Genomic DNA, 24,459 nt, shown 5'->3' on the forward strand with positions numbered 1-24,459 from the left:
GAATCATAAGTTGCTGTTGAATCTTGGGTTGCCATTATGTGCAAACCCAGCACTATGGTTTAACTATGGGTTGTTAACCATGAACAACCCAGGAAGAGAACCCATGGTTTGTTGTTGGGTTATGAACTCTAGATCATTCATGGCTAACAAACCATACTCATGGGTTGGTATGTGCAAACCAAGTCACTGTGTGTATGTACAAGAGAGAGAAAGTAGGGATAGCAATTGTTTGCTTGGATGAAGTGCTAAAAATAAAAGAAATATCCCCCTCCCCAGCTCAGAAATTGACATTTTACCTGGAAAGTTCCTAAAAGAGAGGTTAAGTAGATCATTTAATATATACCTAAGTACAGATCTGGTTAATGTGGTACTACACAGTGTGGTGTAGTGGCAAGAGTGTTGGACTAGGAGCTGGGAGATCCGGGTTCTAGTCCCCACTCAGCCATGGAAGCTCACTAAGGCGGGGTATAAATGCAATAAATAAATAAATAAAACACTCCTTGTGAATTGACACTGCCTAAAACATGCCACAGAATCCTCTGTAGAGTGCAAGGATTGAGTAGCAGACATGCAAGGGTTTCCTGAATTTAAGAATTTTTTTTAAACCACTGGTACAGATCTGAGGGGACTGGAATCTTGTGTAGCTCTTGGCAGGGGCCTTTATTTTTTAGAGAAGGGGCCAGGTTCTGAGGTAGAGGTTTTGCTACAGCCCAAAGCACAGGATTTGGCCAGTGAAAATGTCTCTTCATTTATTTAAAACCATTAATGGACTGCTATTGTTACCCGGATTATTTTTACTAGCTAATAAAATGTTAGCTTCTCTGCACATCTGGGTTAGTCAAACTAAGATCTGGAATTTGAAGTACAAAAGAGGACTAGATTGTTGCTATTGGTGGAACACACATGAGGTAGTCCCAGCCAAAGGAGGAACTTGTTACCCATTGATTATTCATCATTTAGTTGGCATCAGCTTTTGGCAGATCTCCGCCATAGCCAGCTGACTGAACGCTAAAAGCGTGAACAGCTTGTAACTGTCAAAGACCAAATACAAATGGCGTTATGTGTCCCAAAGGGGCAAAAAGTCAGCTAATGTTACATTATTCATCATCATCCAGAACAGATTTCTCTGAAGTGAATTCTGTTCAGCCAGTGAGATGCATAGCATCAGCATCTGAACCATAGAAAGCTTTTAATTAAATAGTAATAGCACCAATAAAAATTGTAATTTGAAACTGGGAAACTATACAGAATAGATCACACAAGGTTTAGGTATTTTAAAACAAGTTAATTAAAATGTCCCTCAGGATCATTGCTAGGTGCAATTCAGGTTGAATTTTGCTGTCTGAATATCCTGATCCAGCAGATTAGTGGACAACAGGCAATGTGGCTTCAGTGGTCCATAAAAGAATTCTGTTTTGTTCCTTTATGTGGACTTCCTGTATCCCTCTTAGGCAAGTTCCTTGGGTTTGACTCAGACATTCAAAAGAACCAGAGCTTTCAGAAAGGTTTGTGTGCATGTTGGGTCTGCTACAAGAAATGAATTGGCTTAGGTGGTATAGAATAGAAGGGTTGGAAGGGGCCTACAAGGCCATCGAGTCCAACCATGGTAGCTCCATGTGTCAACATATTTAGGGCAAGTCATTTTTTTCACCCTGTCTCTCTCACAGAACCTTATGGGGAGTGTTCAGACAATGTAATCTTCCACTTGTAACCTTCCCACGTTTTCCCATTCTACTACTGCTTTTTCCTTACTGCAGAAAATCTGTTAATGGAAGAAAGATGGAATATCTGCATGATACCTTTTAATTGGTTGTGCTAGGAGCCCTCGTCTGGTCGGTGTGCAGGTGTCAGACTTTGGGTGGGAGACCTGGGTTCAAAGCCCTGCACAAACATGAAGTGTGATGACCTTGGGGTAGTGTCATTCTCTCTCTCTCTCTCTCTGACACACACACACACACACACACACACACACTTCCTCTCTCTCACTTGCCAGGATGGCAATCCACCTTGTTCTTAAACAAGCAAAAAATATCATCAAGTGACTTTGCCCCCATTTTTAAGTCCAAGCTGAAGGATCAGTGGCAGGAGCTTTCGGAAATATCAGACCAATGATAAGCTTCTTGAACTGAAACCAGCATTTTGACTGTGGTCAAAAGCATCACTCATAGAATCATAGAATAGTAGGGTTGGAAGGGGCCTACAAGGCCATCGAATCCAACCCCCTGCTCAATGCAGGAATCCAAATCAGAGCATCCCTGACAGATGGCTGTCCAGCCTCAGTTTGAATGCCTCCAGTGTGGGAGAGCCCACTACCTCCCTAGGTAATTGCTTCTATTGTCGTATTGCTCTAACAGTCAGGAATTTTTTCCTGATGTTCAGCCGGAATCTGGCTTCCTGTAACTTGAGCCCATTATTCCGTGTCCTGCACTCTGGGATGATCGAGAAGAGATCCTGGCCTTCCTCTCTGGGACAACCTTTCAAGTCCTTGAAGAGCGCTATCATATCTCCCCTCAGTCTTTTCAAGGCTAAACATGCCCAGTTCTTTCAGTCTCCCTTTATAGGGCTTTGTTTCCAGTCCCCTGATCATCTTTGTTGCCCTCCTCTGAACCCTCTCCAGCTTGTCTGCATCCTTCTTAAAGTGTGGTGCCCAGAACTGGACACAGTACTCAAGATGAGGCCTAACCAGTGCTGAGTAGAGGGGAACTAGTATTTCCTGGGATTTGGAAGCTATGCTTCTATTAATGAAGCCCAAAAGAGCATTTGCCTTTTTTGCAGCCACATCACATTGTTTGCTCATATTCAGCTTGTGATCAACAGCAATTCCAAGATCCTTCTCGCTTGTCATGTTGTTGAGCCACATATCCCCCAACTTGTAACTGTGCATTTGGTTTCTTTTTCCTAGATGCAGAAGTTGGCATTTATCCCTATTAAAGTTCATTGTGTTGTTTTCTGCCCAGTGCTCCAGTCTATCAAGATCACTTTGAATTTTCTTTCTGTCTTCCAAAGTATCAGCTATCCTGCCCAATTTTGTGTCATCTGCAAATTTGATCCGCATTCCCTGCACCTCCTCCTCCAAGTCATTAATAAAACTGTTGAAGAGCCCTGGGCACAAGACTGAGCCCTGTGGTACGCCACTCGTTACCTCTCCCCAGTTTGAGAAGGTCCCACTGATAAGCACTCTGAGTCCGATTCTGTAGCCAACTGTGGATCCCCCGGATCATTGTTTCATCTAGCCCACTTTGAGCTAGTTTGCTTATCAGGATATCATGGGGCACTCTGTCGAAAGCTTTGCTGAAGTGGAGGTATATTATGTCTACAGCATTCCCACGGTCCACAAGGGAGGTGACTTGATCAAAAAATGAGATCAGATTCATCTGGCAGGACTTGTTCTTGACAAATCCATGTTGGCTTTGAGTAATCACTGCATTGTTTTCAAGGTGCTTAGAGATGGCTTGCTTTTATCATCTGCTCCAGAATTTTCCCAGGGATTGATGTCAGACTGACTGGTCTGTAGTTCCCAGGTTCCTCCTTTTTACCCTTTTTGAAGATAGGGACAACATTAGCCCTTCTCCAGTCATCTGGCACTTCACCTGTCTTCCATGATTTCTCAAAGAAAATAGACAGTGGTTGTGAGAGTTCTTCTGCCAGTTCCTTTATTACTCTAGGATGCAGTTCATCTGGCCCTGGAGATTTGAACTCATTCAAAGTAATTAGGTGTTCCTTGACCATATGCCTATCAATCTCAAGCTGCAATCCTGCCCCTTCAACCTGTACTTTGCCTTTGCCAGGGGGGTTATAGACCCTCTTTTGGGAGAAGACTGAGCCAAAGTAGGAATTGAGCACTTCTGCCTTTTCTTTGTCATCTGCTATCGTTTTGCCATCCTTATTTAATAGCTGAACAAACAATTCTTTCCTCTGCCTTTTACTATGCATGTAGCTGAAGAAAGCCTTTTTGTTGTTTTTAGCATCCCTCACTAACCTCAGCTCGTTCTCAGCTTTAGCCTTCCTGACTCCATCCCTGCAATTCTGTGCTACCTGCCTGTACTCTTCCTTTGTTACTTGGCCTTCTTTCCACTTCCTTTATGTGTGCTTTTTTGTTTTCAGGTCATCTCTAAGCTTTTTGTGAAGCCACATTGGCTTCTTCTGTTGTCTTCCACCTTTTCTTCTTGTTGGAATTGTTTGTAATTGTGCCTTGCGAATTTCCTAAAGTTCCCACCCATCTTGGACTCCTTTTCTTGTTAGCGTTGCTTGCCATGGGACCTTACTGATCATTGTTCAGAGTTTATGAAAATCAGCTTTCCTAAAATCCAGGGTACGTGTTTGACTACACTTGGCTTTTGCTTCCCTTAGAACCAAGAACTGAAGTACAACAAGGTCGCTTTCCCCCAGAGTTCCTGTAACTGCTACTTCATCCACTAAGTCATCTCTGTTGGTTAGGATCAAGTCAAGGATAGCCGATCCTCTAGTTCCTTCCTCTACTTTCTGTAGGAGGAAGTTATCCGCCACACAAGTCAGGAATTTCCTGGAGGGGCCATGTTTTGCAGAATTTGTCTCCCAACAAATATCGGGGAAATTGAAGTCCCCCATTACTACTACATCATGCTTCCGTAAAACATTGGCTATTCTTTTCAAAAGTTTCATTCTTGTCTTCTCTTTGATTGGGTGGCTGGTAGTAGACTCCGACCACCATGTTCCTTTTATTCTTTGATCCGTTTATTTTGATCCAGATGCTCTCAATGGGGCTACCAAGCTCTTCCTCCTGTATTTCTGTGCAGAGAGATGTCTTTTTCACATACAGTGCAACCTCACCTCCCTTTCTGTTCCTCCTGTTCTTTTTGGACAAGTTATATACTTCAATTGCTGTATTCCAGTCATGAGAGTCATTCCACCAAGTCTCAGTTATACCTGTCAAGTCATAATTTCCCTCTTGTATTAAGAGTTCAAGTTTGTTCTGTTTGTTTCCCATACTCTGGGCATTAGTATATAGACATCGAAGACCATGTGCTTCATAGTCTGGCTTTCTTCCTACATGTGTCTGAAGACTATTATTGGGCACTATTAGAGCTGTTCTCTCCATTGCAGTGCATGAGCCTACGTCCATTGTTACCCCCAACTTTACATCTCCCTCCTCCATAGGATTCAGTTTAAAGCCCTCCTGATGAAGTTCTTCATGCTGTGGCCAAACACATTCTTCCCAGCCTTTGTGAGGTGCAACCCGTCCCTTGCCAACAGCCCATCTTCCAGGAAGTATAGCCCGTGGTCCCAGAATCCAAATCTCTCTCATTGGTACCACCTTCTTAGCCAGTCATTCAACCAGAATATTTTTCGTTCCCTTTCTATCCCTTTTTTAACTACTGGAAGTATGGATGAGAAAACTATCTGGGCCCCAAAGTTCTTGAGTTTCCTTCCCAAAGCTTCAAAGTCTGACGTGATTTCTTCGTAGCTCCGCTTGGCGGTATAATTTGTTCCCACATGGATGAGAAGAAAGGGATACCTGTCAGCGGGCTTTATGAGTGCAGGCAACCTTTCAGTCACATGCACAAAGAACTGAAGGGTGTAAATTGTCCTGACCCAGTTAAGGATTGGGCACAGAGTCTCTACCCATTGGTAGAGGGGAGGCCTCACCCACATGCATGCCTTGTAGGATTCAGCTCACTATTAAACGTGCCTTGCTGGAGTTTCCATAATTCTCAAGGACACAGCAGGCCTTTTTGCTTACGCAGTTACCTGTTCTAAATGTAGCCTGAACTCTGGGTGACGATATTGATCTGCAAGATTTATTAACGTTCTTGAACTCTATTGGCTGACTCTATTAAGAATGCTTGGGTCATTGGAGATAAATTGCTGATGAACTGCTTCTCCAGTATTTGAAATATGCCTGGTACATGGTGCAGTATGGTCTAGCTGCTGCTGTGCCACAAACAACTATATACTTACCTAATTCCCCCCACCCCCCAATTCAACTGTGCCCATCTTGCAAGACTGTTGTGAAGAAAAAATTGGGTCATACTCCTACCTGTGCCATTTTGGGTTCCTTGCAGAAGTAATAGCTTTAAAAAGTTGAGAAAAGAGAATATAAAACTTACGTTGTGGTGTTGCATATTAAGCTTCTACTCTTGCTCTTTAAATTTTGTACAGGGTTCTTTTGTTCAAATAAGGTAGACTGTATCAAGGCCGCCTGATACTCACTTAAATAGTGATAAAGTTCATATCTAGAATATGTCACCTGCACAGAACTTGGATGCATCACTTTTTGTGTTTTTTTTTCAGAAGGCATGAGTTGCATGAATAAAGATCATGGCTGTGCCCATATCTGCAAAGAAGCGCCAAAAGGAGGAGCAGCCTGTGAATGCAGACCTGGATTTGAACTGGCCAGAAACCAGAGAGACTGTATTTGTATGCAACATTCTACACATACTTATGGTTTCTCAAAGCGAGCAAGTAGAATTCTGGCATTTCTGTAGCTGATTGTTAATTTGGGCTTCCTCTGCAAGGATGATGATATTTAAAAGTCAATTTCAATAAAAATTACATTAAACTGGTGGATTTTCAAAATGTCACTGTACAAAGTTATCATTTTGGCACAAAGCTTTGTTGGATAAATGCTGTTACACAATGGTTATTTGATTAATCACTAATCCTAGAATAGTAGACAGATTGCAGCTGGGCTACATGTTTTGCTCACCACATGAGAGCACCCCAGTCTGCCTGTTGAGAATTCTGAAGGCTCCCCCACTTACAGGCCATAGAAAGCTGGAAGGGATCACAGTCTCTCACACTCATGTGCACCCTGATGTAGAAGGAACAGCTGCTGGCCACCTTTCATCACTTGTTTATCTCTAGTTTTTTTCTTTCCTTAAAGGCTTATTTCCCCTGCTCATTTGCCTCCCAACACCCAGAGAAACTCTGGGCTGCTCTCACATGTCGTGTGTTCTGTGTAGCCATGCCCATCGCCTCTTACAGAAAAAAAAACAGTGAAGAGTCTTGTGGCACTTTTTAAGATGAACAAATTAAAAGTGCATTTTTATGGAATAGGCTCATGCCTGTGCAATACCAGGCCACCATAAGTGTGTTAGTCCGTAAGGTACTTCAAGACATTGGGCGATATCCATTACTGCTGCTGTGCTCCCACTGTTTCTGTTGCATTAACAGGACCCACCATGAGCATAATAGGAAATAATTTCTGACAGCTCTAGATACAAGCATTGTGGCTCATTTCTGATTGTTGCAGGATCTGCTAGCTTCCTGTTGTGCTAGCAGTGGGTCTTACTAGCACACAGGCAACACTAGATACTGCCCTTTGTCATTAATACTAAGTTAACAGAATAGATTTTTAACTGTATCTTAATCAGAGCTATTTTCTGTGAGTGGATTTTTGGTGCCAAAGATGCACCTGTAAACTACTTGCATCCGGCATTGAATTCAAATATTGGGCAGTAGCCAGTGCTGCCACTCTGCTTACGCCATTGACGTAGCACTAGCATAAATGACCTCTAGTGCAAAGCCAATAGCATATGCTGGAGTGATGGTTTTCTCCGTTCACTTACACTAGCACTACATCCATGGAGCAGCAGTGTTGGATACTGCCCCTTGTGTTTTAGGTGACTTTCTACACAGAAAATTAGATTGCAATCCTGTACCCATTTGCCTGGGAGTAAATTCCACTACTCTGAGCAGACATGTATAGAACTGTTCTGTTAGTTGCCCATGCTGCTTAGCCAAGAAAAATTGCTATCCTTAAATGAAATATTCTGAGAAATATTGCTTGATGGATTACTGTGGCACTTGCTTTTCATTGTCTCATCAATCATACATCATTAAATAGAAGCAATTAAAATGTAATGAATAGTATAATTAATTTAATTGCTTTAAATTAAATTGTTAAAAGCAAGAATGCCAGTGAACAAAACTCTCTAATCTATTTGCTGCCCTTGGTTATAATTAACTTTGGTTTGACAACTGTGTCTAAGTACATGTGCAACAGATGAAATTTTTGTTAAAATAGGCCTGCCAAATGTATAAAAGGCAAAGATGTCATATTCAAGATTCAGATTCCCTGGGCTACAGATTTTCATAGGCTTTGTAAATGCTTCTGAAGATGTATGTTTTCCTTGCAGTGACTTGCAACCATGGTAATGGCGGCTGTCAGCACATGTGCGAAGATGCAGATGATGGACCCGTATGTGGATGTCATCCAGAGTACACAGTGCATTCTAATGGGAAAACCTGCCTTGGTACATAAGCACCTGAAGTCTTTTCAGTTAGATTAAAATGCAGTAACATTGAGAGTCAGCCTTTAGCCATTTCTGGATGCGTGATTTGTTTCGATGAACTTTGGGTAAAAATTGACGAAGGTCCAAATTGCACCATTCTAAATGAGAAGCATGTCTCCAAATCTGGCCAGGCAACCCTGAAAGCTTGGGTCTGGGGGGGAAAAGTGGTTCTGCTTTTTTATCTGTCCATCTATGAGCTTTTCTAGACAAAGCTAGACACCTGCTGTGTCTACTTCCAGCTTCGTTGCAGAATTGAGATCAGATCTCTACACAAAGAGCTTTTACTTTCCTATCTTTCCTGTATTTCTGCTATATAAGTTCTAGGTGGTGCTGTGGTATACCAGAATAATGCAGTTAAACTAATAGGGACTTGTGTTTTGTTTCGGGATGAAAAATAATACTGGATTTTCCCCACTCCAACCCTCCCCCAAAAGAGCTCTTAAAAAACACAAGTGAAATGGGAAGGTCACAACATCATCTAAAGCACCCATAAACAACCGTGAGTGAGGAACAATGAGTACACAATAAAATCCTCATGTAGAAAAGCCCTGTCTGTCTAGCTATCTGCTTTTATATCTGTAAAGCGGAACCACTTCCCCCACCTCCAACCCAAGCATTTAGAGTTGTGTATGTTATATTTTATTGTGTGTGTGTGTGTGCGTGTGTGGATGCGTGCCTGCATCTACAATGAGATATGATAATAGCCCTGAATCCAGATAAGAACTTGGCAAGACTTAAATGTCCACTTTGTTTCCTTTAAAATATACTTTAAAAATATTTCTCGGTTGTAAATGTAAGTCTTGAGGAAATATTTCACAGTGCCAAATATATCAGTTGCAGTGCAAATTTACATAATTCTTAGTTTTGAAGATTTTATCATTCTTAAGGAGTTTTTACGTATGAGGTTTAAATCAGTGTTCCCTGAAACCACTTTGTAATGCAGATGTAAAACCAATACAGGCTGGAATATATATCTGATTGCTCTTCTGTATTCATTTAAACCCTCATGTGTGGAACAGTCTTAATTAAGGACCTGCTAGGAATAGTAGGTAGAGTTCATCTCCACCTAACATCCTGGGTTCCTCCCCACTCCACTTTTTTTGCGACATGAACTGCCACAGGTATCAACAGGATATTTGGTAGGGTCATCTTGTACCCTGTTGAAATGTATTTGTTGGCGGGGGGGATGTGTTTGTGAACTTTCAGGTTACAAGAATGGTGTGGCTGCCACTCCCCTTAGTTCCATCCTGCACTGTGGTAATATTAGATTGAGGCAGATCACCTGGGAAGGACCAACAACATGGTTACTCCCATGCCAGCATTTTCTGGTTCAAACCCTCACTTGAGGTGGGGTCCTCCATACTCAAGAGTCAGTGTGGTGGGATGGCTGGAGTGTTGGACTTTGCCTGGGGAGACCTGTGTTTGGATTCCCCAGATCACCCACATGAAGCTTTCTGGGTGATTTTGGGCCAGTCACTGTCTCTCAGACTAATATGCCTCACAGGCTTGTTGTGAGGATGAAATAAAGGGAGGCCATGTACTTCATCCTGAACACTTTGGCAGAACAGTGGGATAAAAATGTAAATAATAGTGTTGAAGCAAAGTGCTACTTTTCATCAGTTAATCCATGGTATTTTGTAGTCTAAGAGCTGGAATGGAATGAAGATAAACCCTCTATAATGCTTAGCATGGTAACAGTGCATAATGGCTGAACACGTAACGCAGCAGATTTGATCCTTGGTGCTTTCAGTTGAAGGATCTAAGGTGGCAGGGCCGGGAGAAACCTCCTGTGTGGTCATCATAACTTCCCCTGCCAATTGGTCCCCCTAGCTTATTATGCACTCTGTGATTTATGCATCTTAAACCTGCTGCTTGTCAATTATAGTACTTGTATGTGTGAGAGAGAATGACCTGATTTGCACAATCACTGCAGCTTAAACAAGCCACCATGGCTTGTTTAAGCCAAGGCATGTGCTGGTGCATGCTGGGCACCATTTGCCTAATTACCTGCCTGGGCGCACCTTGTTGTGCTATCCGAACCTGGGCTGCATGGCTTGTTTGAGGGGGAAACAATCCTCGAATGACCCATAGCTGGTTGGGTTATTTGAGGGTTGTTTCCTCATTTCCCCCTCCAACAAGCCATCCCACCTGCATTTGGACGACATGATAAGTCGAGCCTAGACAGGTAATTACTGGCCAGAGAGCTTCCATACTAGGTGGTATAGAAATGTAATAAATAAATAAGAAAATGGTGTCCAGTATATGCTGGCATGTGCACCAACTTAAACAAGCCACCGTGCCTTGTTTAAGATGCAGTAAACATGCGAAACAGGTCAATGTTAATAGCATTTTTCCTAGTCACTTGTGAGAACTGCTGCCAGTTATGCTTGATACTGTTGAGCCCGACTGACTACCTGTCTGACTTATTAAAAAGCAAAAGGGCAGCAGATATGTGAGGAGGAACAGTGCTAAAATCAAAATCCAAAAAAAAAGGCAGCCTTAAACTTGTGCTTGATAGAACAAAGTTTTGTTTTGGCAGAGTAAAAACCATAGAGTGCACAATGTGTTTGCGGGATCCTATGTAATTAAGCTGTCCAAGAGGGTCCATTTTTGTAAGCAAAGGGGATCCCATTCCCCCTGAGGAAGATTTCTAGTCAAAATGTGTTCAGTACTCTTATAATTTTTATTGTGCTAGGATGAAAGTTGTTTTCTACCAACCATCACTTCGAGGCCTGTCTTCTTTTGTATGACATAATATAAAACAGATGCCTGTATGTTAGCATATTGCTCAAGCAAGCATGGTGTATCTTGGACTATAGAAAAATATTATATTATATAGAAAAATATTATTATAGAAAAATGTATTCCCTAGAACAGGAGTAGGCAACCTGGTACACTCCAGATGTGTTAGACTACAACTTCCATCAGCCCCTGCTAGCATAGCCAATGGTCAGGGATTATGGGACATCAGGAGGACACTAGGTTGCCTACCCCTGGCCTAGAAGATTGTTTCCACTGCATGGAGGACCAATTGTGATTTTTCTCCCCCTTTTCAATTCTAAAGAGAGAGAGGAGGCTACAACTGAGATCTCCGAAAACAATGCCACATTAGCAGCTGATGTAGACAAACGGGTGAAACGACGACTGCTCATGGGTAAAAAGTGCTCAATCCTGACTGTTGATACTGACGGCTTTCCTAACCTTGCTGTGTGAAATACCTTTTCCCAATGGATGTGTTGTAACTTACATGATCATTTTCAGTTTCTGTAAACACTCTTATCCATGCCGATTGACATCACTGGAAGTTCCATTTGCTTTCATACCTGGACAGTTTGGCATGGAATGCTCCAGGCAATGCTGAACTATATTCTGTTGAGTGGTGCCTATGTGAACCATATGTCACACTTTCTCCTTTTGTCACCTGCCACAGAGGTGTGCACGTGCAGTCATGCCTTTACACAGAGAGATGGTGGGTGCTTCTAGATGAAGCTTTAATTGTGCTATCATCCCACCTCTTTCATGGAATTTTATGGGAGGTCCAGACATTGTTGTCCATAATTTGTAGCCCTCCTATGTTTTCCCACCACTTCTTCCATCTTTTCTTACCAGGAAAAAGTCCATTAAGGAAGAAAAGATGGGATAGCTGCACAACACCTTTTGATAGTTAGTACTAGGGGCCTCCGCCTAGAAGCACCTGGCGCCTCTTCCAGTTGCGCTGAATTGCAACTGCAGTTTGTGTCTCAGATTTGCAGAACCATATAGAATTAAGGAGTGTTTTTTTCCCAGAAAGGAAGCTATTGACAATTGCAGATAGGTCACAAGAGATAATTGTTGTCCAGTTATGAGAGTAGGAAACCGCATCTTTGGGGAATGGTCAAGCACTCTTGCTTGAAATAAAATTCCACTGAAATAAACAGGACTTACTCTTAAGTAATGTATTTCAGGTGGTGTCTCAGATAAGGAGGCATTTAAAGATACTGAAAATACATAGTTATGAGACTGATTCCCTTCCACAGTAGGAGGCTTGAGGGTGATTGCCGATCTGCCTTGGGGAAAAAATGAGTCAAGTAACATGGCCATTCCATAGCTTTTCTGTGGAAAAACTGAGGTCCATTTTAACAGTAATTTAAACTTCAAGGCTGTTTTTCTGTTCTGCAGGACATGAGAATCTGCCCCTTGATCCAAAGACCCACTTCTCACAATGAACCAACTGACGGTTTGTTAACCATGGTGTCACGTTCCTTGGTCCTCTCCGTTCGCAATCACACACTCCAAGGCACCAGGCTTCAGGCTCCCTACTTTATTAGTTAGCTACCAGGTTCTTTACAAATGCAAATCCTCGGAGACTCTCAGGCTACAAAGGAAAACAGCTACTCCACACAATTACGAATATCAATAGAGGAGCCAAGTGGGAATCAGAGACATACGTTGCTGGCAGTTTGAACAAGAACTTGCTGGCCAGAATAACTCGGGGGAGGGATGCCCCTCCCTTACAGTTGTGCCCCCCTATACGCATAGCCAACCAGGTGGAACGTCTGAGCTCCACCTCTAAATTTTCCCGCTTCGCTCTGCGCCAGGCTCTAGCATCCTTCAGGTCACACCCCGTACTCTCCTCCTCCTCCTCCTCCTCCTCCGAGACCTAGGTTCTCATGGGGGAGGAAAGGGGAGGAAAATTCTTTGGCCCAATGGAGAAATGCAATTAAGCACATCCTTTTCTTTGGCACTGATATGTCCATTCACTTTCACTTGACTCTCCTAATGCATAGATCAAGTACCCATGTTTAAGTACCCATCAGCGAACAGGGTGCAGCCATCTTGTATGAAAATAAATGAAATGTGGAGCCATACCCTTGGATGATCTGTAGTCAATTGCCCGCACCGTATAGTTGTCACATCTTCCATTTTAAAAATCTTTGAAGCTATAGTTTAAGTTCACCTAACAAAGATGTGCTCATATCTTAATTTAAAATTGACAAGTTAGAATAAAAGTAATTCAGTTGGATAAGAACAAATACCACGTACTAGTTTTAAATTCTTGTCTAGTTTTTTCTTCTGCAAATGTCAGATTTTATTTCCTTCTTTTAGAAACCTGTGCAGTAAATAATGGTGGCTGTGATCGCACTTGTAAAGACACCTCAACAGGCGTTCACTGCAGCTGTCCTGTTGGATTTACCCTTCAGCTTGATGGGAAGACATGCAAAGGTAGAGCTTAGGCTTTTTTTCAATGTACATACAGAAATTGCTATCTGCAAGTGATTCTTACATAGCGTCCCAAAGAAAATAATGCCATTCTAAGCTGAGAAGACAAGAGAATTTGAGAAATTGGAAAGCTGTGGGCCTTGTAATGGTCTCTGATGGGCCCTCTACTCTCAAATAGTTTGGAATGTGTTTCTAAAGTGAGGTTGGCCTTTTGCTTTCAGTTCTATGCTGGTAGGAATACTGGAGCTGAGAGGAGTCTCTCTGTACCTATTCAGCAAAGTTTATGCAATACTGTTTGTGCAAGTATATCCTCTAAGTGGATAGCTGCCACTTCACATACGGTGGGAAATATGAGGACCATTTGATCATATATGAGGGGCATCACACAGACCTAAAACACTTGGTAAACATGCTCCAAAAGTGGCAATAGACTGAGTCTTCCACTTTCATTTTCCAACATGTGTCTCCCTTCTGTGTTGCGATATGTGCTTTGAAGGCAATATGTTGGACAAATGGCAACTTAATTTTCCCATAATAAGTGAAGAGCCCTAAATCACCAAATCTTTAACCTGGTGTTTCCCATACTTTGGATAGCTGACACATATCCCCCGCCCCCCGAAAACAGGAGACATGCTTCATTCTTAGACCCTAATGGGAGGCAAAAAGCATGAACTACCTTCTGAGCTCACCTTCTATGTTTCTGCATCAGTTGCTGGTTCTGGGCATGTCTCTACTGAGGGCATGTAATTCTGATTCCTCTCTGCTCCAGAGATGTTTTCAGAGATGTAGCCAGCAGCACCCTTTCTGGGTACGCTGGGCTCATGGGAGTCTGATTTTATTTTATTGTAATTCAATGTTTGTTCAAATGTTTTTGAGGTTTTTACAGGAAAAGAATCCCACCTTCCCAATTGGTGATACAAGACATATATCAATAAGCCTTCATTTTCCATGGTTATCTCCCCTCCTCTGAGGTCATGAGCATGTGTCTTTAAAGTTACATACTAAACTATTTACAGTTGTAGCTTATATATACACATTGATATGCCTATTCTTCTAATATATAAAAATGAAATGTTAAAAAGAAAAGGAGGATAGGGATGAGAGAATAAAATAAAAACAAACAAGTATCGAGTTGATGGTGTAAGGGGGTGGATAGTGCAAGGGGGAGGAATCCCATTTATTACTCCTTGGTCCACATAGAGTTCTAGGAAATTCTGCCAGATATTTTGAAATGTATCTTCCCTCTCTCTTACCATATAAACCAGGAATAGGGAACCTGGTGCCCTTCAGATAGTTTGGACACCAGCATGACTAATGGTCAGGAATAATGGGAGTTGTAGTCCAAAACATCTGGAGGGCATCTGGTTGCCTACTTCTGATATAAACTATTTGTTCATGAGCTGTGGGATCTAAGGGGTCTTTCCACGTTGATCCATATCAGAGGACTTGGTGGCATTTTGCTTTCACGGTATGATACATTTGGCTATGATGGTGGCCCTGTAGAAGTCTTTAATTGATTTTGCATGGTACTCTATTTATTTATTTAATTTCATTTCTATACCACCCAATAGCTGAAGCTCTCTGGGCAGTTCACAAAAATTAAAACCAAATGGCACACAATAAAACAATTAAAAATATATAGAACGTTAAAACCACAATATAACAACACAACCACAATAAAACCTAGCAGCAGTGCAGGAATTTAAAATACAGGTTTAAAACAGCAAAGCTAAAAGTCTAGAAAGCTAAAATGCTAAAATGCCTGAGAAAATAAAAAGGTCTTCACCTGGTGTCGAAAGGAATACAATGTAGGTGCCAGGCGAACCTCACTACAGAGCTCATTCCACAGCCGGGGTGCCACAGCAGAAAAAGCCGCCCTCCTAGTAGCCACCCCCCTCACTTCCTTTGGCAGTGTGCCCAGGCATATAGTTTAGGAATTAGTGATTTAATTTTGTGGAGCTGATTTCAGCCCTGCATTGTATACTTTTAAAACTATTTTGACTAGATCACTGTGGTCTACTGATGCCTGTTAAATTTCCAGAGCTAAAGCATATACTCAAGATTTCTTTGGAGTTGACCAAACTAGTCTGTGTAAAATGATTCTGAGCAAACACTCTTGCTCACAATCGTAAGCACTTTGCTGAGTCAAGCCAAGGTCCATCACATCCGGTATTGTTTGCAAGAACTCCAGCGTCCAGCAGGTACTACATGAGCCTCCAGATATTGGCCAGTAGTCCACCAGTTGATCATGAACTACCTTCTCCAACCTCTGAGTTAAATAATGTGAACATAAACATAGAAAAGAATTTAATTATCTAAGGTGCTATGAGAAAGAGTAGTAGCATGCAAGAGAGTTAATGACATTTTAGCTTCCATGATGGGACTGAGCAGTTGTTCTAAAAAGAATCCTGTTTTTTTGGACTGTGCAAGATGATTGGGAGAAGGTGAAGAAAATATAGGATGTTTCTTTGCCATTAAGGGCACTACATTGATTTGCTTCTTAAAAATTTAGACCCTTTTATGCACAATATATGAATATGATAGTCCGGCAACTTTCAAGTGTAAGACACTTACATGTGTATCTATCTATCAAGATCTAACAAGAAAAGAAAATCAAGCTACTTAACTAACTTGTTGCTCATTTTTTGTTACAGATATTGATGAATGCCAGGCCAGTAATGGTGGATGTGATCACTTTTGTAGGAACACAATTGGTAGTTTTGACTGCAGCTGCAAAAAAGGCTTTAAATTATTAACCGATGAAAAATCTTGTCAAGGTATGTGCAGGGGGAAGCAATAAAAATTAATGTATTTGGAATAGTTTGGACATGTAGACAATAATGAGGTACTTAGCAATTCCACAAATAATGTTCTGGAGTCTAATTCCTTTTCTCTAAAGTGGCTAAGTGCCAAAGCATTTGGCATAGTGTTGTGAAATCATATATTACTAGCATATCTGATAGAGTGTGTGTTCACCCATGCACTGAACTGTTCTGTGGAAGTTGTTGGCAATGCCATCATATAAAACTATATAAAGTTATCATAGGTTCTTCTCTCTTGTGTGTCTGCATTCAGTGACTGAAGTCTTTGAATAATTGTCATTTTTACAGATGATTCTGTTAATTCCGAGGGATGTGCTTCACGTAACGTGTTTAGGGTTTTGTTGCCAAGATTCTCAATTCCCACTGATTTCAGTGAGAGAGATTTAAGCTATTTTTAAATTGTTCCATAATTAGCAAAGTGAGCTCCCTAAATTAAAAATAACTAGGAAGGTAATCATGATGGTATTTGGTGAAGTGTTAACATGCAAAAGTAATACTAGTCATTCTATTCGGCAAAAGCATTAATCCATTTCATAGAAAACCTTCTGGAAACCATATTAACTTTCAGAAAGCAGAAATGATCACCAAGTACAGAACCCTCATTTCCTCTGTCGTTCTTTATCTTTTTTTTTTTTTTTTTAGATCAGACTTAGCAGGACAAATATTTATATGTTATGTCTTGCAGAGGAAGCATAGAATTTACAAGACTTCAAGTAAAAATATCCTAAGGATATGTATTCTTTAAGGATTGAAGTGTTTCCTCTTTTTTCCTAATCTGTTACCCAGCCCTGTTCCTACTAGAACCATTGGTAATTTCATGATTTAATGAAAATTTTGCTTTTATTCAATGTTGCTATAAACCTAATGCTGACTACCAAAAAGTTAAATGTCACAAGTGCAAAAGATGATATTCTTCTGTACAACCCCTTCTCATTTCTCATTTTTCAATTCCTGACCTCACTCTCCATCTGTGTGCCCTTTGTCTATGTATAGTTTAAGTCTTCTGAGTTGCAGGTGGATGGGTGATTTCAACAAAAAGATCTAGGCTTAGATTCTCACTAATGCCCCATGAATGGAAGAATATTTGTCCATGAGAGGACTTGGACCCAGTGGATGCTTCTGCTGGAGGAAGAGAGGGTGGATGCAATTTTCATTGATTCCCTCTCCCGTCTGCAGCCCTCTGTGTGACCCCCCACACTGTTCGAGAGGGCCCCTCAACCCTCTGGAGCAGACTTTTGCAGCTGCAGGGAGGAAGGGAAATCAGCAAAAATTGTCTCCCCGCTCTTTCTGGTGGGAGTGGAGCAGTACTCCACTGAGGGATGCTCCTCCTAGATATTAAATATTAAACACTATGTATTTATTTATTACATTTATTTATATGCCACCTTTCAGGATACAAACCCTACCAAGGTGGCTGATAAGTAACATAAAAATAATGAAATCACATTAAATAACACAATGGTTTATTTATTTTCTAATAGCGGAGAACAATAAAAGATACAAAAGGATAAAAGAATAAAATATGTTAAAATAAGTACTATTTTAAAAAGGAAACAGAATTGTGGTAAAACCAGTGGCCAATAACTCGAGGATTTTTTAAAAAATCATCAGGACCCCTTCCTTAGGGCAGTTGGTGGAAGATGGTCTCCTTGAAGGCAGGGAGAATCCAGCTGGAACAAGAGCCGGTGTCTGGTGTCATTCCTCCTTCTCTCCCCTGGAATACTTCCCACAGAGCTGTTGATGGGAGATGGCCCTGGGGTGGTGGGAAAGCCTAGCTGGAAAAAGGCTCTGAGGTCTCACCTGCCTCTCTTCCTCTCTCTCTCCTCTACAACAGTAGTTGTAGTTACTATCGAAAAGATTGTGCAATCTTAGGGACAAGCTAGGTGGTGCACACAGATGTGTGCATTCTGATTGCCCTGCTAAAACTTCCAGAGAGTGGTTGGGGTCAGCAAATTGATGTGGGAGGGCTGCTTAACTCCTGCCCCCCGGTATCTGTTTTCCAAATTCCCTCCAAAGTAGCTTTCCCACGTTAAATGCAAGGATAATATACATTTAAGCCTCCACAAGTGAAGGAGCTGTTTAGGAGTAGATGGGAGGAAAAAGCACCCACCTTGCCACTTTTTGATCCTACCACCCCAGAAAAGTGAGTTTGTCCAGGACAATCAGAATGCTGTCACATGTATCTGTGTGTAATGTTTATTTTGGCACTTATTCTAGAATAAATATTACCCTCTTTCTTTTCCCAAGGCGTAACTGTGCCTTCTCCCCTCACTGTCTCCTCCCTGCTTGAGTTATTAGCAGGGTTAGCAGGCTAGAAAGAGTAGCTTCTACACAGGCTCAACTTCCAGCATTTCTAGCTTTAGAAAATACCTGCTGGCTATCTGCCATTTATCCTTCACCTGCCAGAGATGCAAAGAACCATTCTATTTCTCAGTAGTAAGTGGCATTTCCATCAGTAGACCAGTGCTTTAGCATAGGGCTGTGCAAGTACTACTGAAACCAGACTTTGAGCCATTGGTTGGTCAATAGAGAATAGTAGATGAAAATAACTGAGTGTTGTTTAATAAATACTGTTTTGGCTTTGCTTTCTCATAACAAATTATTTGTTGTTCAACGGTCTAAAAAAGTATAAGAATTAACTTTGGTTTGCAACATTTGATAGGCTAACTGCTTTGCAGTGGTTACAAATCCAGCAGCTTTTTAAAAGGCTAGTTTAGCCTTTACTTTTCATCTGGTTTTCCTACTTCATAAATGTCTTCTTAACATGAAGCAAAATAATAAAGTGTCCCTTTAAAAACTGCAGATGTTGACGAATGTTCGTTGGAAAGGACATGTGACCATATGTGCATCAATCATGCAGGCACTTTCGAGTGTACTTGCAACAAAGGATACACACTCTATGGCTTCACACATTGTGGAGGTGAGTATATATGAAGTTATTGCTGGCATGCTCATTGGAGTGCTACTTCCTTCATCTTAACATCAATAGGAAATGTGGGTCTTAAACTCAGTGCTGCAGGTTTTTCAGATGTTTGCCTTTTTCCTTTTTGGACAGTTTGAAGTAGAAGTCTGGCTGGGTATGTAATATACTTCTGCTTAAGCAACTTTCTGTTCTCACTTTTATTGGAAAGCAGCTGTGAGTGTTAGAATAAACAGTTGCATTCCACACTTGGGTGCTAAGAGCTGGATTTCGGAGAATGGCTGCCTGCAAAACACCCACTGGTTGCACTAGATATTGTACATGGTAACTGCTTGCAACGCTAGGTCCTAACCCAAAACGTTTCAACAAACTGATTATTCAGAAGGGTTTTTTCAGCTGAAAAAGTAGAAAATGGGTGTCCCAAGCTGAGCTAAAATAATTGCTCTCTTGTGGTTTAAAAACAGGGGGTCTGTCCCTCTGTGTTGTAGTTGTGAGCCTGGCTGTGGAGGTGCTAGATGCATGTTACACAAAAAGAGACAACTTCCAGTCTAGAGCAATTTGGATGGTTTTTACACGTACTTCAATGGAAGGTGGAACAGCCAGCCAAGCAGGGTATGAAACAGGCAGCAAAAGTTGCATCGTGCACACAGGTTTGCCCCAGTCTGCACCCACTTTTGGGTCTTCAAGGTGAATCTCTATATATTCACCACCACTCCCTTCAATAATCAGTTTTTAATGAAAGATGAAAGTGTCAAGGATCTGATACCACTGTATAGCAATTGATACCATTTGGTGCTCCAAGCTTGAAACCAGTAAAGTTTCTTCTAAGTAGACCTGGTTAAGTTTTGGCTGAGTATATGTTAGGGTGCTTGGACTCCAGAGCAAAGTTCACTTATTTTATCCAAAGTGAAGTTGAATAGGTGGGGCTTCCAAGTGTATTTTTAAGATCATGGCAAAAGTGTCAAACTTTCCAACTTCCTATATAGCAGGGGTGGGCAACTTTATGGCCTTCCGGAGGTTTTAGCCTACAACTCCCATCATCCATAGCCAGCATAGCCAGTGATGAAGGATGATGGGAGTTGCAGTCCAAAACAGCTGGATGGCCACAAGTTGCCCACCCCTGTTGTATAGCACAGCTAATGTATGTAGCTCTCAACGTATTATGTACCCCACAATAGTTGTGCATATGCAGTTCTATGTTGACCAAAGTCAGAATGGTACCACTTTGAAAATGTTTTTCCCCACATTCTTCTTCTTTAGATATCAATGAGTGTAGCATTAACAATGGAGGCTGCCAGCATACCTGCATAAACACACTGGGGGATTATCAGTGCCACTGTAATGCCGGCCACAAATTACACTGGAACAAAAAGGACTGTGTCGGTAAGATTAAGATCTCAAACAGTTTTTGTGACTTTGGCCTGATTGAAGGCTATGCAACTTCAAGGATTTTGACAGAATTGATCCATTGAGCAGAGCAGCGTGGATCAGCCTTCCCCCTCAATATGGCTGAAGACACACAGTACATTTTAACGGAGTTGAAAGCAACTTGAGAGAAGTTGTATATCCATCCCACAGTGTACATACATATTTCTTTTATCATACTATTATGATAGTAATACAATAGTAGTTACATTTGGCCAGCCAGGTTTTTGAAACAATACCTTTAGAACCTGCTTACTAGAGGTGAAAGTGGGATAACTTTACATATCATGAGCTGCAATTTGTCTTTCAAACTGCATTCAGTTCTCTGAAAAAGGTCTTGTATGTCTCCAGCCTACAATACTACATTGCTTCCAATTGGCCGTCACGGCTATTGTTGAAGCTGGCTAACCCCTCCCCCCCCCCCCGCCAAAAAAACAGGAGATACTTTCGGGTCTTTGATGCTTTCTTTCCTGTGCTTTTTATCTAGGTTGTTTTTCCTTTTGTGGTTGTCTGTGTGAAAAAAAATGTTAGGGTTTTATAGAAAAAGAAAGATATATATGGTGTGTTTGTGCCTTCCATCTCCATATTATTAATGCAGATTGATACAGCTTATGTAATATGCCTAGCTTCTTACTTGCATTTTAGAAGCTTACCTGCCATTTAGTTTTTTTTCTCTTGTGAGTGTCTCTGTTCTGCCCTATAGAAAGGTCCTTGCCTGATGTCATTTTACCCCAAGTATCTCTGCACTGCATTAAGACTGGTGGAAGTGATAGGTGCTTTTTAATCTGCCCGTCAGATGTCCTTTTAATCTCTGGTAAGTCATGCAGAACAAAGTCAATGTATCATTATTCATCCTGAGTGAAGGATACGAGAATAGTAACTCTAGAAAAGTCTTGAAAATATCAGTCAGTAAATCAAATTCAGATGTATTTATAACATTCAGTAGTATTTATCACTTGTTCCACAAATTTATACTAGCTTTCCCTTGCAAAATTCTTTGGCACTAGCCAATGAAATGTAAAATAGCAGTCATGTACAATTCCTGATAGATTATGAAGTATAGAAAATGGTGGATTTTAGTCATCAACTCTGTGTTCTTTTTATGGAACAGCTGTTAGATCTGCCCATGGGTGCAGAGCGTTGGCTTTGGGGCTCTATGGTTGACAATGTGCATATTGCATTGATGTCCATTCTGAAAAACTGTAGGACAGCTGGGAGAATGTAGTTTTCCAAAGGGCTTCTGCAATTACAGAAGTCCTTTGGAGTTGTACATCTGCCATGGTCCCCATGCTCTGGCACACTGTCAGGGAGGCAGACAGGCAGGAAGCAAACAGATTATCTCCCCCACTCTCCTTTTGCGTTCACTGCTGCTCCTGCAGCTGCTGCTGAAAGGTAAGAAAAGGGAAGATGGAGTGTGTTTGGGGGGTTGGGGGATTCCCAAGGAGGGCTTTTGCTGATAGAAGGATAGTGAAGATGTGGGTTGGAGCTGGGAATTCTTCTCTGGCTGGGATTTTATCTGAGCAGGGGAAAATGTTCATGGCTTTAAAAACTCAACACACATTTGAGGCAGATTTTTAAGGGCCTGTAAAATTACCTTCTGACCCTGCCTTGGGAGAACTTCCCTGGCATCTCTAGTTCAGACTGGAGGTCTGTCCACTGTGAGGTCCGTCTTCCCCAGGAACAGCTAGCACAGCAGCTAAACTTGGTAAAAAGCATTTGTAGTCACTGCACCATCTGCATAGCTAAAAGCAATGCCAGATGGGAGTACCTGCAAGCTGTGAACCTGCTGGAGGGGTACAAGCACTTTTATCCTAAAAACGGTATGCAAATTGGTCACAGAAAGTTTCCAGTGGATTATCTTATTCTTGGTGGCCAAGACTAGAGATGTGACGGCATGGAGAAAAAGCACAAAAAGTTTGAAATAGGACATTTGGAAATTTGGGGCAATACTAAAACCCCCCTCATATGAAATATTTTCTGTTTTGGAATGATGGAATTCTTTTAAGACAAGCTTTTAATCATTCAGAATGTGTAGCATGAAGACTTTTACACAAGAAAATCTACAGTAAGATGATGTACAGATGTACTACAGATAATTCCTGTATGTACTGTATAGACAAATACAGCCTCAGATCCAAAATGTGTTTCTGCACCTAGACAGTGCTGCCATATTCATGAAAGAAGCATAGAGGGCCTTCAGCACTTCAAGTATTATTTTTCTCCCTACTTCTCAGATGGCAAAAATGAAGATGCATGTGCTTTGATAGCATAAGTTGCTGCAGTTTGCAATGCACTTTCTGTCTCTTGTATTGGATAGATTCGCAGTTCTCTATGTACAAAACTAAAGCATTATAGCTTTTGAGGCTGCAGTACTATGCATACCTCCTATACTTGGGAGTAAGCTCTGCTAAACGGAGTGCGTCTTCTGAGTAAACATGCATTAGGATTGCTCTGAGTAAACATGCATTAGGACTGCCAAATGGTGCAGTATGATATGCTAACTAAGTTAATCTATACGATACATTTTATGTTAATGCAGTAAAATAAGTTTAGGTTTGATAAGAAAGTGAGTATTGCATATATTTCAGTATTTCCCAAAATTTCAATTTCTTTCCCTGGGGGGAAAAATCAGGAAAAATGTCTCTCTCCCCCCACCCCCGAAAATGACTTCATAATTTCCAGAAATTTTCTATCTCTAGTAAAGATGTAAAAGGCCCTTTACTACTTGGAACAGCTTCACTTGGTAGCACTGAGCAGAAGCAATGGTAGCAGAAGAATGAGATTTTTTACCTCCATCACCACCATGCCTTTGGTGGTGGAAATGACTCTAGCCCATCTAAATTGACTCTAGCCCCTGTTTAATCAGACTTGCCATATGTTTTCCTCCCACATCAATCCTGTTGTCATCTTCTGCGTTAAAACTTTTATCTCCATGCTAAACCATGCAGCTTTGCTGGCTCTCCTAGATGGGAAAGGGCGCTTGGGAGCAATAATCTCAACTGCCTAGGCCATCTCTTTGTTCCACAGATCGACCAGGGCATTGACAAAACTGCCAGCCACCCATGTCAGCAGGAAATTCCTCCAGAGCTGTCAGAAAACGTGGACCTCATTGGAGGGTGGGTAGCCAATTGAGGCTGGATCTAGACATGTCTGAGATAATGATGGCCATCTAGAGGAGGATAAGTGTGATTGTAACTCCCCTGCTTAATGGTCACATAGGCTCACAGCTTTAGAGTGCTTCTCGATCATTGGCGGAACCAGGAGGGCCTTCTGCCACCACCATTTAGTGAAAGAGAGGCTGTAACTTTCTTTTAAATAAATAAAATATGGATTACAGACCTAGCGATGGTCATTCATGTCTTTGTAACCTTGAGAAATTATACAGACACTAGAGTGAGTTTCCAGGAGTGTATTTCACCAGTGCTCTTGCATGTGTTTCTGTTTTATTGTATAGCTTTATGATCTGTCTCTTAGGCCTGGAAGATTCGTACACTATAAAATGTGGCAGCCCTTCTCCACTTAAGAAAAAAATCCTAAATACAAATGACTCAGCTACTTTAGGTAATTATCTGATATACATGTTTCAAGTTGGGTTAAGGGCTGGGTTTTGTTTTTCTTAATCTGGCTGTCAGCCAGTTAAAGAAACTGTGGGGTATTAATGGACTAATCTGTCTAAATTTCCATATGAATAACACAGGTTTTTAGAAAACAATCTCCATTTTTTATTTATTGCTTTCATAGGTCACCGCAGGCACCATTTTAGGGCATTTCTACACCAGCTTAAAATCCTGCATTTAAAATGGGGCTTTCTGCTTCCATT

At 41.4% G+C, this 24,459-nt stretch overlaps 1 protein-coding gene across 2 annotated transcripts in view; it reads left to right on the forward strand.

Moving 5' to 3' along the window:
* Positions 1-24,459, forward strand: part of SCUBE2 (signal peptide, CUB domain and EGF like domain containing 2) — an 81,043-nt gene that overhangs the window by 22,307 nt on the left and 34,277 nt on the right. Inside the window, exons 5-13 of one of the 2 annotated variants that reach the window (XM_084828342.1) lie at positions 6,271-6,396; positions 8,118-8,234; positions 11,338-11,427; positions 13,359-13,475; positions 16,127-16,249; positions 19,098-19,214; positions 20,475-20,597; positions 21,343-21,453; positions 24,114-24,200. In XM_084828342.1, the coding sequence (XP_084684468.1) occupies positions 6,271-6,396; positions 8,118-8,234; positions 11,338-11,427; positions 13,359-13,475; positions 16,127-16,249; positions 19,098-19,214; positions 20,475-20,597; positions 21,343-21,453; positions 24,114-24,200 (1,011 nt within the window). The remainder of the gene's footprint in view (positions 1-6,270; positions 6,397-8,117; positions 8,235-11,337; positions 11,428-13,358; positions 13,476-16,126; positions 16,250-19,097; positions 19,215-20,474; positions 20,598-21,342; positions 21,454-24,113; positions 24,201-24,459) is intronic. The other variant, XM_084828351.1, reaches the window with a different exon arrangement.

Source organism: Heloderma suspectum, chromosome 1 (genome assembly GCF_057233095.1).
Source record: "Heloderma suspectum isolate Gila_16-S chromosome 1, 16-S_ref, whole genome shotgun sequence".
Classification (NCBI taxonomy): domain Eukaryota; kingdom Metazoa; phylum Chordata; class Lepidosauria; order Squamata; family Helodermatidae; genus Heloderma; species Heloderma suspectum.